We start from the raw sequence: 15,449 nt of genomic DNA on the forward strand, positions 1-15,449 counted from the left end.
CGTGCTTACAGATTGGCCTGGTGCTTATAGAGAAAATAGTTGTTGGGTCCGGTGGTTATAGAGCTGCCCACTTACAGTCATTCGACCAGGTACCTACCTATAAAGCACCCAATAGCAATTTTGATTTGTTAGTTGTATAACCTAAAGAAAATGTTACAATTAAAATGTTAAATTAAACAAAATGTTACCAATATTTAGTACTCTTAAGAGTCTCAACATTAAAAAAAACAATATTTAATAAGGATAAAATTAGTTCACTGCTCACTGATACGATTAATTATAAGAATTAAAAGATAATGTAGATTATCAGCTTATCAATTACAAACTATGATTAAACTACTTTTTATTAACTTGCAATTTTAGTCAGATGAAAGACCTTGGAACCACTTCAACAAAAAAAAGAAAGACCTTGGAACCACCCTAAAATCTCTCTTAAGTTTTGTCAGTCTATTTTTGGGTTTGACGGCTCATTTAATCACCGCCCTTTAGTTTGGGGTTTTAGTTTCCTATTTACTATATATTAGGGTTTCTAGTTTCCTATCTACTACTAGTCCTCAATTTTGGAAAAGTCTATTATCTTTAAGAGTTTGACGGCTCACATAAAATCTTTTTTGAGAAAATTTAGGGAATCTATTTTCCTATATATATATATATTAGGGTTACAGTAAATAACTGCTCTCCTATTTTAATCTCCTCTAGGGAAGAATTAGTGTTTCTAGTTTCCTATTTATATACTAGGGTTTAAGGTTTTAATACATACTGTAGTTCTGAAAGAAGAAAGACTTGATTAACATAAAGATTGAATCTTCTTCTTCAATGTCAAATACGTTGCAAGCATCTTCATCCAAGTCCACTATTGAATTGGTTAATGGTTCTCATGAATTTGTTATGAAAGGATACTCTCTTCTAAAGAGGATGCCTTGTAAGCAGTCCATAAGTGATAAATTCCAAGTTGGTGGTTACGATTGGATGTTGAGATTTTACCCAGCCGGTGAGGACCCTAAGTACAACTCCACATATGTATCGGTGTACCTAAGCTTAGAAAGCGATGTGAATGGTGTTGAGGCTTTTGTTGAGTTCACACTGAAAGATCAAAGTGAGAAGGGAAACTATAAAGTTTATAGTTTTGTTCATTCTTTCTTCCCAAAGTTACAGACCGGACATACAACTTTCATGAAAAGGACAATTCTACAGAACTCAGGTTTTCTCAAGGATGATCGTCTTGTTATTAGTTGCACTTTGGGAGTAGCAAGACGCCATGCCCAAAAGCGTAAGATAATTCAAATAGCTCCATTCGATATGTGTCACAGTCTAAAAGAATTGATGGAATCAGGTATTGGTTCTGATATTGCTTTTGAAGTTGGCGAAGAAACATTTAAAGCTCATAAATTGATACTTGCTGCTAGCTCACCAGTATTTAGAGCCCAATTTTTTGGACTAATTGGAAATAAAGACATGGATAAGGTTTTAATAAAGGAGGTTGAACCCTCTGTTTTCAAGACTATGCTCCTATTTATGTACTCGGACGAGCTTCCTCTTTCCACTCCAACAAAAATGGTGCAGAATCTTTTACCTGCTGCAGATCGATTTGGCTTGGATGGATTGAAACTCTTATGTGAGTCAAGATTATGTGAAGAAGTTACCACAAACACAGTGGCAACAACACTAATGTTAGCAGAAAACAATTGTTGTTCTCATCTTAAATCCTTCTGTCTAAATTTTTTTGCTGAACCTGGAAATTATAAAAAAGTGATGATATCTGAAGGATATGAATATTTGAAATCAAATCACCCCATGTTGGTGTTGGAGCTTTTGGAGACATGTGTGCGGAATCATTCCTAAAATAATAGGCCTGTTGGAAAATCCAAAATAATAGGCCAGCTGGAGAGTCTTGTCTATGCAAAGGTTTGATGTTTTGAGCTTGACTTTCTTTCATCCTAAATTTAGTATCTTTTTCTCCTAATGATTATTTGTTACATACTACTACAAGTAACAGATACATATTAATCAATGAGATATTTTTTTAGTGTGCAAAAGAAAAAATTACGTGTGCCTATAGAATTTTCCCACAATGATTGGGGATCTCAACTTCCAAGATAAAGGCAGCTCAGTTATTAGGCACTCGGGGCTAATGATGTATACAGAGATTTCTTTTTGTTTCTCCTTCCTTTTCATGTTCATCTTCTTTTCTTTCTTGAAGTGGTGGAAATATAAAACTGGACCCCGATTTTATTTATTTCATCGAATTGTTTGGATTGGATCCACCTTCAGGTTTCAAGTGTTTATAGGCTGTAACAGAATTATAGTGTACCATGTCCGATTTAAAGTTCTCAGACTTTTTGGTTGGTGCACACATCACTTTTTAACATATGCCCACGTATTACATCGGTTCCGCCCTAATGGAACCATAAAAGCCATTGACTTGGGAATGTTGGTCTAGCCCAAAAAGAGAATCCTTCTTTTTTAAGAAATTATTGGATTTCATTCAGGAGAATTATAACGAACTTATACTTTGTCGAAACAATATTTACACAAAAAATGGGATAGAATCCTCCTCTCCGAAGACAAAAAAGAGGCTCTGAGCATCAGACTATTCAAGCTAAAACATCAGCCGAAACATAACATTTCCCAACCCCTAATTTTAACAAAAGATACGGAATGAAACAGTGGAGACAGCTCTTTGAGTTTCGAAAGATTGGTAATAGAACTCCCATTTAATTAAGTTCCATTTTTAAAATATGATGGTGCCTGGTAAATTATCTGGCAAAACATCAATTCTGTATTGTTAGTTATATAACCTAAAGAAAATGTTAGTATAAACCATGCCGAGAATGCATGATATTGTCTTATTCTGATTAAAAAAACCAGGAAGCATTTGTCAAACAATTTAGACTTTTTAACCTCATAACACGTCGACGAGGGTAGATACCGCCCAATTATATGGATTACGATAAACAAATTATAGCACATTAATATCATTATGATGAATATTGATGCACCTAATTTCTATTGTGTGAGAGTGAAATGCCCTTTTACTTGGCCTTAAGTTTGTCTTGGATCTTGTAGTACTTTGTTCCAAATCTCGTGGAGAATGAGGGGAGAGAAGTAATCTTATACTCTTAGCCAAGAGAGAAATTATGTCTGTGTAATATACTTTTCAAGTTCTTTTTTTTTTTGTTGAAATTTTCAAGTTCAATATACATCTTGTCATTTGTGGCTTAGGGTATGTTTTGTTGTTGGACCAATTACTTGGGCCTAACCAAGGGCGGAGCCAGGCATCGACTAACACTGGCTCTAGTCAGTGACCATTATGTAACTCTGATTCTTAAAATTTTCAACAGCGAGGTTCCATTCCCTACCTATTTCTCGAAAGAAAACTTTACAAACATCGTTCCGTATTAAGCCCTCGAGATTTTGGAGAACTTCGTGAAAAGACGACGGCTCTTACAATCTCTCTGGCATTGAGTTGCAGAGAAGTTGTCTAGGCCATCTTTAACTCCCTCAAAAACTACAATTTGGAATATATCTTCTCTGATGTGATTTTCAATATTATAACTTATTAACTCTTCATACAACTCCTTAACAGTTTCTAGTAAGAAACCTGTACATACATCTTCTCTTACTTGTAATCTCATTCACCAATTTAGACCAATTCTCTGTCAAAACTAAAGAACTTGGCTTCTTCCCAACCCTCATTTGCTCTCCAAAATCATCTTGAATATCCCTCAAGAACCCTCTAAACACAACCGCATTCATCTCCTTGTCAATTGTCCATCTCCATTTCTCCTCAATTGGTCTAACCTCAGATAAAGAAATGGCATTATTCATCATTCTAAAAGCAAAATCGTTAACATTGGTCTAACCTCAGACAAAGAAATGGCATCATTCATCATTCTAAAAGCAAAATCTAATGTTTCTTTCAAAACATCAATATCAGATCTCATCTTATGAAACCCTTCATTTATTTCCGGCTTTAACAAACTACCCGAATTCTCAAAATCGTTAACATTTCGATAAAAATGATCAACTTCATTCTCGCCGTCTTCTTTACATAATTCTTCATTCTTCCTCACCCCGGACGACAAATTGACTCGTTCGTCTTCAAGTTTTTGTTGAATATTCAAGAATTGTTGATTAACAGAGTTCTTCAATTCACAAAAATCACCATTAATACTATCATCACTACTAAGACCCAAATCTTGTCCTCCTCCTTCACTCAAAGACCTCAATTCTCTATCTTTGGATTCTAAAGCTTGTCTAAGTTTCAACTCGATTTCGAATCTCTCATTTAACTCTTTATCTTTTCTTGAAATAGCTAATTCGGTTTCTTCTAAACGTCTCTTAATCCGATCTCTTGTTTCTCTTAATTCTAATACCAAATTTTCTCGTTCGCCACTCTTTTCGACTAGAAGATAACTATCTGTATTTTCTTGAACAAATTTTAAACACCATTCTAATTGCATTACTGCTAATTCACAAAACCTAGATTTTTCATTTAATCGTTCTATATTACCTTCTTTAGAACAAGCTTTCTGGAATGCTATTTCCATTGTGGAATTAACAATACCCATCATTATGGAATCTGCTACCATTCCTGATACCCTTAATCTACAATCTAATCCATCTAATAATTCATCCATTTCTTCTACAAATTCAATCATCAAAAAACAGATCTAATCGAAAAATAATTGAAGGGTATTTCTTAAACTCAATCAACTAACCTGAATTTTGGATATCGTCCTAATGAGAAACTCTCTTTGTCTATAGAAGAAAGTAATTTCTCTTCCTGTATAAACACAACTATTGAAATTCCGTTATGTTCATTAACAACGGCGGTTATTGTCTTACTGGGTTATCCAAGATATGGCCCAAAAGCCCAGCCCTAAAAGGGAAGGTCCTATATATAGGCGCTTTATAATTCCATAAGGTCGGTTTAAGAAGAATATAAGAAGAAGAAGAGGAGGGAAGACTTGATTAATAGGAAGATGGGATCTTCTTCTTCTTCTTCTTCTTCACTGTCGTCAAATGGGTTCCAAGACTCTTCATCCAAGTCCATTATTGAATTGGTTAAAGGTTCTCATGAAATCCTTATGAAAGGGTGCTGTCTTTGTTAGGAGTTACATATAACATAAAATCTATTTTGAGAAAATTTAGGGTTTCTAGTTTCCTGTTTATATATTAGGGTTACAGTATCCATAAAATAACCACTCTCCTATTTTAATCACTAGGGAAGAATTTGAGAAGAATTAGGGTTTCTAGTTTGCTATATTTGCTATATATATATATATATATATATATATATATATATATATAATAGGGTTTTAAGGTTTTAATATACATAGTTCCAAAAGAAAAAGACTTGATTAGTATAATTAAAGATGAGATCTTCATCTAAGTTTGAATTGGTTAATGGTTCTCATGAATTCGTTATGAGAGAATACTCTCTTCTAAAGAGGATGCTTTGTAAGGATTACATAAGTAGTGATATACTCCAAGTTGGAGGCTACGACTGGATGTTGAGTTTTCACCCAGCCCGTGACGACCCTGAGGACAACTCGACTTATGTATCAGTGTACCTAGGCTTGGAAAGCGACGTGGATGATGATGTTGAGGCTTTTGTTATGTTTACCATGAAAGATCAAAGTGGGAAGGGAAACCATAAAGTACGAAGCTTTTCCCATTCTTTCGCCTCAAAGGGACACTGGGGATATCCAACTTTCATGAAAAGGACAACTCTGGAGAACTCAGGTTTTCTCAAGGATGATTGTCTCGTCATTAGTTGCACTTTCACAGTAGCTGCAAGACGCCATACCCGAAAGCGTAAACTAATTCAAATAGCTCCACCACTCGATATGGGCCAGAGTTTGAAAGAGTTGATGGAATCAGGTATTGGTACTGATATTGTTCTTGAAGTTGGGGAAGAAACATTTAAAGCTCATAAATTGATACTTGCGGCTCGCTCACCAGTATTTAGAGCCCAATTTTTTGGACTAATTGGAAATAAAGACATGGATAAAGTTTTAATAAAGGAAGTTGAACCCTGTTTTTTCAAGGCTATGCTCCTATTTATGTACTCGGACGAGCTTCCTCTTTCCACTCCAACAAAAATGGTGCAGAATCTTTTACCTGCTGCAGATCGATTTGGCTTGGATGGATTGAAACTCTTATGTGAGTCACGATTATGTGAAGAAGTTACCACAAACACAGTGGCAACAACACTAGTGTTAGCAGAAAACAACTGTTGTTCTCGTCTTAAATCTTACTGTCTACAGTTTTTTGCCGATCCTGAAAATTCTAGAGAAGTGATGATATCCGAAGGGTATGAATATTTGAAAGCAAATTGCCCCTCATTGGTGTTAGAGCTTTTGGAGACTTGTGTGCGGAATCAATCCTAGTATTGAGCAAGAAAAAAAGTTTTATAAACAAATTCTTTTCCTTCCAAAAAAAAAAAAAACAAAAAACAAAAAAAAAAAAAAAACAAATTCTTTTGCGAGTGTTTGCTCCCACCACGAAGATAATAGACCAGCTGGAGAGTCTTCTACGCAAAAGTTTGATGTTTTAAACTCGCCCATCTCTTACCCTAAATTTAGTTTCTCTTTCCCCTAATTATTATTGTTACAAACTACTACTAGTATTAATCAATGAGATGTTTATTTTTAGTGTTCAAAAGAAAAGAAATATGCGTGCCTATAGAATTTTCCCACAATTACAGGCGACCTCAACTTCCACAGTAATGGCAGCAGCTCAGTTATTAGGCACCCTCGGGGCTAATGAAGTATACAAAGATTTCATTTTGTCTCTCCTTCCTTTCTTTTCTTTTTTGAAGGGGGTGGAAATTTAAAACTCAAAACCCGATTTATTTATTTCACCGAATTAGTTGGATTGGATCCACCTTCAGGTTTCAAGTGTTTATAACAGAATTAGAGTGTACCATGTCGGATTTCAAGTTCTCAGACTTTTCAGTTGGTGCACACATCACGTTTTAACATTACATCAGTTCGACCCTAATAGAAACCATAAAAGCCATTGACTTGGAAAGGTTGGTCTAGCCCAAAAAGAAAATCCTTCTTTTTATGAAATTATTGGACTTAGTCTTTGTCGAAATAATATTTACTCACAAAAAATGTGATAGAATCCTCCTCTCCGAGGACAAAAAAGAGGCTCTGAGCATCAGACTATTCAAGCTAAAGCATCGGCCCAAAACATAACATTTCCCAATCCCTAATTTTAACAAAAGATACGGAATGAAATGGTGGAGACAGCTCTTTGAGTTTTGAAAAAGTGGCAACAGAACTCCTATCAATTAAGTTCCATTTTTAAACACCATTCTAATTGCATTAGTGCTCATTCACAAAACCTAAATTTTTCGTTTAATCGTTCTATATTACCTTCTTTAGAACAAGCTTTTTGAAATGTTATTTCCATTGTAGAATTAACAATTCATATCATTATTGAATCCGATACCGTTAATCTACAATCTAATCCATCTAATAGTTCATCCATTTCTTATACAAATTCAATCATCAAAAAATAGATCTAATCGAAAAATAATTGAAGGGTATTTCTTAAACTCAATCAACTAACCTGAATTTTGGATATCGTCCTAATGAGAAACTCTCTTTGTCGATAGAAGAAAGTAATTTCTCTTCCTGTATAAACACAACTATTGAAATTCCGTTATGTTCATTAACAACGGCGGTTATTGTCTTACTGGGTTATCCAAGATATGGCCTAAAAGCCCAGCCCTAAAAGGGAAGGTCCTATATATAGGCGCTTTATAGTTCCATAAAGAAACGCTTGACTCAAAGTAGAGGGTTATTATTGTCAACAATATATCCTCCCTACAGTATGGGAGAATTTGGCAAAATTTAGGGTTTCTAGTTTCCTATTTATATACTAGGGTGTAAGGTTTTAATACAGAGTTCTAAAAGAAGAAGAAGAAAGACTTGATTAATATAAAAGATTGAATCTTCTTCTTCAATGTCAAATGGGTTACAAACGGCATCTTCATCCAAGTCCATTATTGAATTGGTTAATGGTCCGTTCTCATGAATTCGTTTTGAAAGGGTACTGTCTTCTAAAGAAGATACCTTGTAAGAATTCCATAACTGATAAATTCCAAGTTGGAGGGCTACAATTGGATGTTGAGATTTTACCCATCCGGTGACGACACTGAGGACAACTCGACGCATGTATCGGTGTACGTAAGCTTGGAAAGTGACGTTGAGGCTTTTGTTGAGTTCACACTAAAAGATCAAAGTGAGAAGGAAAACCATAAAGTTCTAAGTTTTTTTCATACTTTTGTCTCAAAGTTAATGTGGGGATATCCAACTTTCATTGAAAGGACAACTCTTGAGAACTCAGGTTTTCTCAAGGATGATATGGGTCTTGTTATTAGTTGCACTTTGGGAGTAGTCAGAAGCCATACCCAAAATCCTAAAATAGTTCAAATAGCTCCACTTGATATGGGCCCAGGGTCTGAAAGAGTTGATGAAATCAAGTAGTCAGAAGCCATACCCAAAATCCTAAAAGAGTTGATGAAATCAAGTATCGGTACTGATATTGTTTTTGAAGTTGGGGGAGAAACATTTAAAGCTCATAAATTGATACTTGCTGCTCGGTCACCGGTATTTAGAGCTCAATTTTTTGGACTAGTTGGAAATACTATAGTTGTTCTCATCTTAAATCTTTCTGTCTAAAATTTTTAGCTGAAACAGGGAGTTTTGGAGAAGTGAAGAAATCAGAAGGATATGAATATTTGAAAGAGAGTTGCCCTTCATTGACATTCGAGCTTTTGGAGATAATAGAATTGAAGTATGCTGAGTCACTCCTAGTATCAAGCAAGAAAAAACGTCTGTCGTGCGAAAAGCCTCAGTAGGAGAGTCAGTCTATGCAAAAGTTTGATGTTTTGAGCTTGACTTTCTTTTACCCTAAATTTAGTTTCTCTTTCTCCTAACTATTACTGTTACAACTACTACAAGTACTAGCAAATATATGATTGATCAATGAGATGTTTTTTTGGTGTGCCTAGAGAATTTTCCCGCAATAATTGGCGACCTCAACTTCCACAGTAAGGGCAGCCTAGTTATTAGGCACCCTCTGGGCTAAATGAACTTTACCAAGATTTCTTTTTCTCTCCTTCCTTTTTCATGTTCATCTTCTTTTGTTTTCTCAAGGGGTTGGCATTTCAGGAGTCGGATTTCAGGTTCCCAGGCTCCATCCCAATCCTATTATATAGGACGGTGCACACACCACTTTAAACATATGCCCACACATCAACATTCAATCCGACCCTAATAGAAACCATAAAAGCCATTGACTTCGGAAGGTTGGTCTAGTCCTAAAAGAAAGCCCTTTTTTTTTGTGAAATTATTGGATTTCATTTAGAAGAACTATCATGAATGTATACTTTGTCGTAGTAATATTTACTCACAAAAAATGGGATAGAATCCCACTATGAGGACAAAAAAGAGGCTCAGAGTCTCAGACTGTTCGAGCTAAAATATCAGTCAAAATTTTCCACTAATTTTAACAGAAGACACGGACTGAAACGGTGGAGACACGGCTCTTTGATTTCCGAAAGAAGGGCTATGGAACTCCCATTTAATTAAGTTTCATTGTTAAAATATGATGGCATATGCTAATATTATCTGGCAAAATAGCAATTCCTATTTATTGTTAGTTGTATAACTAAAAAGAAAATGTTATCGTTAAAATTTAAATAGGACAAAGACGGCTACCTAACCAATTGTTAGTTGTATAACCAAAAAGAAAATGTTATCATTAAAATTTAAATAGGACAAAAACTGCTACCTAACCAATATTTAATAGGGATAAAATTAGTTTACTGATAAGATTAATTAGACGAACTTAAAGATAATGTAGATTATCAGCTTATCAATTATTAACTATAATCAACTTGCAATTTTAGTAAGATGGAAGACCTTAAAACAACCCTAAAACCCAAAATTTCATCTTAATCCAACTAAGACTCAAATCTTGTCCTCCTCCTCCACTCAAAGACATCAATTCTCTATCTTTTGATTTTAAAGCTTGTCTAAGTTTTAACTCGATTTCCGATCTCTCATTTAACTCTTTATCTTTTCTTGAAATAGCTAATTCAGTTTCTTCTCTCTCTCTCTCTCTCTCTCTCTCTCTCTCTCTATATATATATATATATATATATATATATATATATGAGAAGGTCTCTGGCCTAAAAGCCCATCATAAAAGCCCAGCCCAAAAGGGAAGGTCTATACTCTATATGCGCTTTATAACTCCATAAAGAAACGCTTCACATGTGTATTAGAGAATTTGAGAAAGATTTAGGGTGTCTAGTTTCCTATTTATATACTACTAGGGTTTAAGGTTTTAATACATAGTAGGTGAGTTCTAAAAGAAGAAGAAAGACTTGATTAATATAAAAGATGGAATCTTCTTCTTCAATGTCTAATGGGTTACAAGCAGCATCTTCATCAAAGTCCATGATTGAATTGGTTAATGGTTCTCATGAATCCGTTATTAGAGGATACTCTCTTCTAAAGAGGATGCCTTGTAAGGCTTCCATAAGTGATAAATTCCAAGTTGGTGGCTACGATTGGATGTTGAGATTTTACCCAGCCGGTGAGGACCCTAAATACAACTCGACCTATGTAGCGGTGTACCTAAGCTTGGAAAGCGACGTTGATGACGTTGAGACTTTTGTTGAGTTCACACTGAAACAGGGGCGGACCTATGTGTAGTCCAGCCTAGGCCATTGCCCAGGCTGGAATTTTTAGTTGCCTCTGTAAACTCATGACACGAACAAGGATCCGGCCCAGTGGATAGGTTGCTGCCTAGTGCATCTAAGGTCTGAGGTTCAAATCCCCTCTAAAGCATTTTCATCCCTATTTTTGCATGTTTTTTTTCTTTTAAAGAGCTGGTTCTTTTCAGTCCTCCTATTATGACCAACTCATAGAATGACCCCCATAATTTGACCAGCTTCGAAAATAGACTCTCAAATTACTTTTTTTTTTTCTTCTGCTAGTGATTATATATTATTTTAATTTCAATTTCACCCTTATTATTTTTGTATTATGAAAGATAGAGTTACTATGAGGGAGACCAAGAGATTTGTTATTTTTATCTTCTCTTATTTTCCTCGTGTTTAAGGTCGCTATCTTGTCTATTTCATCGTTTTCTCGCAAAAGACAAGACTTGTTTGCAAATAATGACTAGTTCTTCGTTGCCGAGTCTCATTTTCTTCTTTTCTCTTTCGTTCCTCACATTAATACCTACTTTATTATAGGTAAAAATTATCAAGATTAATGCATATATGCATAATAATATGTGAAATTAGTACACATAAATAATATTTACACGATTAATTTAGAGTAACTTTAATCTTGCCCAGGCTAGCTGAGAATCCTGGTTCCGCCCCTGCACTGAAAGATCAAAGTGAGAAGGGAAACCATAAAGTTGGAAGCTTTTTTCATTCTTTAGTCTCAAAATTCAGGTCGGGATATAAAAATTTCATTAGAAGGACAACTCTAGAGAACTCAGGTTTTCTTAAAGATGATTGTCTTGTTATTAGTTGCACTTTGGGAGTAGTTAGACGCCATATCCAAAATCCTAAAATAGTTCAAATAGCTCCTCCACCCGATATGGGACACAGTCTGAAAGAGTTGATGGAATCAAGTATGGGTACCGATATTGTTTTTGAAGTTGGGGGAGAAACATTTAAAGCTCATAAATTAATACTTGCGGCTCGCTCACCGGTATTTAAAGCTCAATTTTTTGGACTAATTGGAAACAAAGATATGGATAAGGTTTTAATAAAGGAGGTTGAACCCTCTGTTTTCAAGGTCATGCTCATATTTCTGTACTCGGACGAGCTTCCCGTTTCCACTCCAACAATAATGGTGCAGAATCTCATAGTTGTTGCAGATCGGTTTGGTTTGGATAGATTGAGACTCTTGTGTGAGTCAAGATTGTGTGAAGAAGTTACCACAAATACAGTGGCAACTACACTAGTATTAGCAGAAAACTATTGTTGTTCTCATCTTAAATCTTTCTGTCTAAAATTTTTAACTGAACCAGGAAATTTTGGAGAAGTGGTGAAATCAGAAGGATATGAATATCTGAAAGCAAATTGCCCCTCATTGGTGATGGAGCTTTTGGAAATAATTGAATTGAAGTATGCTGAGTCAATCCTAGTATTGAGCAAAAAAAAGTGTTCCTCTGCGCCAGAAGCCTAACTAAAATAGTAATAGGCCAGAGTAGGAGAGTCAGTCTATGCAAAAGTTCGATGTTTTGAGCTTGACTTTCTTTTACCCTAAATTTAGTTTCTCTTTCTCCTAATTATTACTGTTACAAACTACTACCAGTACTAGCAAATATATGATTGATCAATGAGATGTTTTTTTGTGGTATGCCTATAGAATTTTCCCACAATAATTGGCGACCTCAACTTCCACAGTAAGGGCAGCTGAGTTATTAGGCACCCTCGGGGCTAATGAACTATACCAAGATTTCTTTTTCTCTCTACTTCCTTTTTCATGTTCATCTTCTTTTGTTTTCTCAAGGGGTTGGCATTTTAAAATTCGAACCGGCTTTATTTATTTCATAGGATCTGTTGGATTGTATCCACCTCCAGGTTTCAGGTGTTTATGGGCGCTAACAAAATCAAAGTATACCAAGTCGGATTTCAGGCTCTCGGACTTTTTCCCAACCCTAATATAGAGGTCGGTGCACACACCACTTTTAACATATGCCCACACATTACATCAGTCCCATCCTAATAGAAACCATAAAAACCATTGACTTGGGAAGGTTTTTTGTCTTTCTTTTTTCTTTGAATGAGAAAAGCAAAGAGCTAAACAGCGCTCGATAAAGCATGGTCATTGTGCCAGAGACGTTTTTGCTTGTTCTTCCTACTCCATTTGGCTAAAGCATTTGCTATTTTGTTTTTGTGCCTCGGCGTATAAAAGAAGATAATGTTGGTGAAGTTGTCTTTGAGTTTCATAATGTCTTCTATTTGCGTAAGAGATTTCCATTGCACTGGATTGGTGGGATTCTTGATATGATTGATCACGTTCATGTTGTCACTCTCAATGTGAAGATGTTGAATGTTAAGATCTTTTGTCCATAGCATCGCCTTGTGAATAGTTAAGCATTCACATTCTTCTGTATTTTGTCCTCGAATTGTGTCTGATAGTGCCATGACAAAATTTGCCTGATCATCATGAATAATACAACCAATACCTGCAGTTTCTGTTAGTAGAGTGGAAGAAGCATCCACATTAATATTAAGAAAAGGTGTTGCATGGGGATCCACTTAGTTTGTTTATGTGGCTTTTTGGTAGTTCTTGTCACTGCTTTTATAGTTTTTGTGGGTGTTGCTTTGATTCTTATAATGCCTTGATTCTGATAATTATTTGCATCGGGGTTTGATACTGTTTCGTGGAACATTTTTCACATCTCGCTTTTCAAATGAACCATAAAATCTTACCGTACAAGTTCGATAAATCGTCATCTAGATCTTTCCAGGTTAGAATCCATTCTGTGGCATTAGTTATAGATTCTGTTCGAATATTGAAGTAAAACCAGATGGTTCTTGCATATGGAAAATGTAGTAACGCATGGTTTGGATATTCCATATCATCACAATAAGGACAAGTGTAGTTGCAACCAATAAATTTACCAAGTTTACCTCGAACTTGTAAGTTATAAGTGCAGCATTTCCATAACAACAGTTTGATTCTAGGAGTCGTATTCATATGCCAGATAAAGTTCCAATCCACCATATCGGTATTGGTGGGGTTTCCTGCAGTTCGAAAATTATAGTACATTGAACTAATGGAATATTTACCTGATTTTGCTAAAGGGCATTTAACTTCATCTTCTTTGTTTTCCTGCAAATTAATACTCAGAATAGCATTAGCAATATCCGCATTAAAACTTTGATTAATAAGATTTCATTTCAAATGTTATGATTAATGAGTTGAACCACTTGGTTGATATTGACATCTCTGGTATGACTTGGGAAGGTTGTTCTAGCCCTAAAAGAAAACTCTTTTTTTGTGGATTTCATTCCCGAGGACTACTATCATGAACGTATACGTTGTCGCAATCCTTAATATTTACTCACAAAAAATATGAGGATAAAAAAAAGGCTTAGAATCTCATACTGTTTGAGCTAAAACATCATTCAAAACATAACATTTACAACGAATTTTAACAGAAGACACGGACTGAAACGCTGGAGACACGGCTCTTTGATTTCCGAAAGAAGGGCTATGGAACACCCATTTAATTAAGTTTCATTGTCAAAATATGATGGTATCTGCTAATATTATCTGGCAAAATAGCAATTCTATATTGTTAGTTGTATAACCAAAAAGAAAATGTTACCATTAAAATTTAAATAGGACAAAAACTGCTACCTAATCAATATTTAATAGGGATAAAATTAGTTTACTGATACGATTAATTAGAAGAACTAAAAGATAATGTAGATTATCAGCTTATCAATTATTAACTATGATCAAAAGACATATACTATAATCAACTTGCAATTTTAGTAAGATGGAAGACCCTAAAACCCAAAATTTCATCTTAATCCAATAATAATCAAGATTAATGATCTATTTAAAATTCTAAAAATAATAAAATTCATCATTTATATTGATCATCTCAATTCCATTAACCACCGCCATCACAATCACCACCACAACAAATACTTCCGGTATTGGACTTTTTCCTCTTTTAGTTTAGTTTAATTTAATTAATACTTTTGTTTCAGCATCACATATTTCTCAATGGAATTGATAACATTTTTTGTACTTAGATAATCTTATCTTAATGATTAGTATAAACCATGACGAGAATGCATGATAACTACCAAAAAGATTAAAGAATAACTCAACAAGAAAAAAAAATATTAAAGAATAGAAGGAAAATAAGATAACAATTCTTTTTTAGAAGAGTTTGGATCGAACCTTTGGTTTACTCTTTTATATGATATTGTCTTATTCTGATTAAAACCCAGGAAGCCTTTTTCAACAAAAAAAAACTCAGGAAGCCTTTACCAAACAACTTAGACTTTTTAACCTTATAACAAGTCGACAATGGTAGATACCAAGCAATTTAGACTTTTTAACCTTATAACAAGTTGACGAGGGTAGATACCGACCCAATTATATGGATTACGATTGACAAACTATAGCACATTAATATCATTACGAGGAATATTGATGCACCTAATTTCTAATTGCGTGAGACTGAAATGCCCTTTTACTTGGCCTTAAGTTTGTCTTCTTGCAGTCATTTGATCCAAATCTAGTCGAGAATGAAGGGAGAGAACTAGATCTTATACTCTTAGTCATGAGAGAAATTATGTCAATGTGGTACTAATCTCACACGTCTCCACGTGTAATATACTTTTAAGTTCAATACGTAACTTGTCAGTC

General features: G+C 34.8%; 1 protein-coding gene and 3 pseudogenes across 4 annotated transcripts; 3 read left to right on the forward strand and 1 right to left on the reverse strand.

The window, feature by feature from the left end:
- The first annotated feature begins 676 nt into the window (after window positions 1-676).
- On the forward strand, window positions 677-2,072 carry LOC147546338 (BTB/POZ and MATH domain-containing protein 3 pseudogene; annotated as a pseudogene). The gene has a single exon (XR_015224147.1). The product of XR_015224147.1 is annotated as a BTB/POZ and MATH domain-containing protein 3 pseudogene (transcript).
- Window positions 2,073-3,579: 1,507 nt separating this feature from the next.
- On the reverse strand, window positions 3,580-4,782 carry LOC147546339 (uncharacterized). The gene is made up of 2 exons (XM_086635904.1): window positions 3,864-4,782; window positions 3,580-3,801 (listed from the first exon to the last, which is right to left on the reverse strand). Exons 1-2 carry the CDS (start codon window positions 4,659-4,661, stop codon window positions 3,580-3,582), a joined length of 1,020 nt encoding a protein of 339 aa, XP_086492030.1. The 5' UTR covers window positions 4,662-4,782.
- A 204-nt stretch (window positions 4,783-4,986) lies between these two features.
- Window positions 4,987-6,468, forward strand: LOC147546340 (BTB/POZ and MATH domain-containing protein 3 pseudogene; annotated as a pseudogene). Its single transcript, XR_015223867.1, has one exon. The product of XR_015223867.1 is annotated as a BTB/POZ and MATH domain-containing protein 3 pseudogene (transcript).
- Window positions 6,469-10,427: 3,959 nt separating this feature from the next.
- On the forward strand, window positions 10,428-12,410 carry LOC147546341 (BTB/POZ and MATH domain-containing protein 3 pseudogene; annotated as a pseudogene). Its single transcript, XR_015223566.1, has 2 exons — window positions 10,428-10,738; window positions 11,393-12,410. The product of XR_015223566.1 is annotated as a BTB/POZ and MATH domain-containing protein 3 pseudogene (transcript).
- The last annotated feature ends 3,039 nt before the right edge of the window (window positions 12,411-15,449 follow it).

Source organism: Eschscholzia californica, unplaced genomic scaffold, assembly GCF_041429995.1.
Source record: "Eschscholzia californica isolate CP2 unplaced genomic scaffold, dmEscCali1.0.p SCAF_4, whole genome shotgun sequence".
NCBI lineage: Eukaryota > Viridiplantae > Streptophyta > Magnoliopsida > Ranunculales > Papaveraceae > Eschscholzia > Eschscholzia californica.

Bases quoted from the DNA above. Each gene is read 5' to 3' on its own strand.
- LOC147546339 (XM_086635904.1), bottom strand. From the start codon at position 4,661: ATGATTGAATTTGTAGAAGAAATGGATGAATTATTAGATGGATTAGAT. The intron at 3,802-3,863 runs GTTAGACCAATG...TCTTTATCTGAG, and splicing joins ATGCCATTTCTTTGTCTGAG to GTTAGACCAATTGAGGAGAA.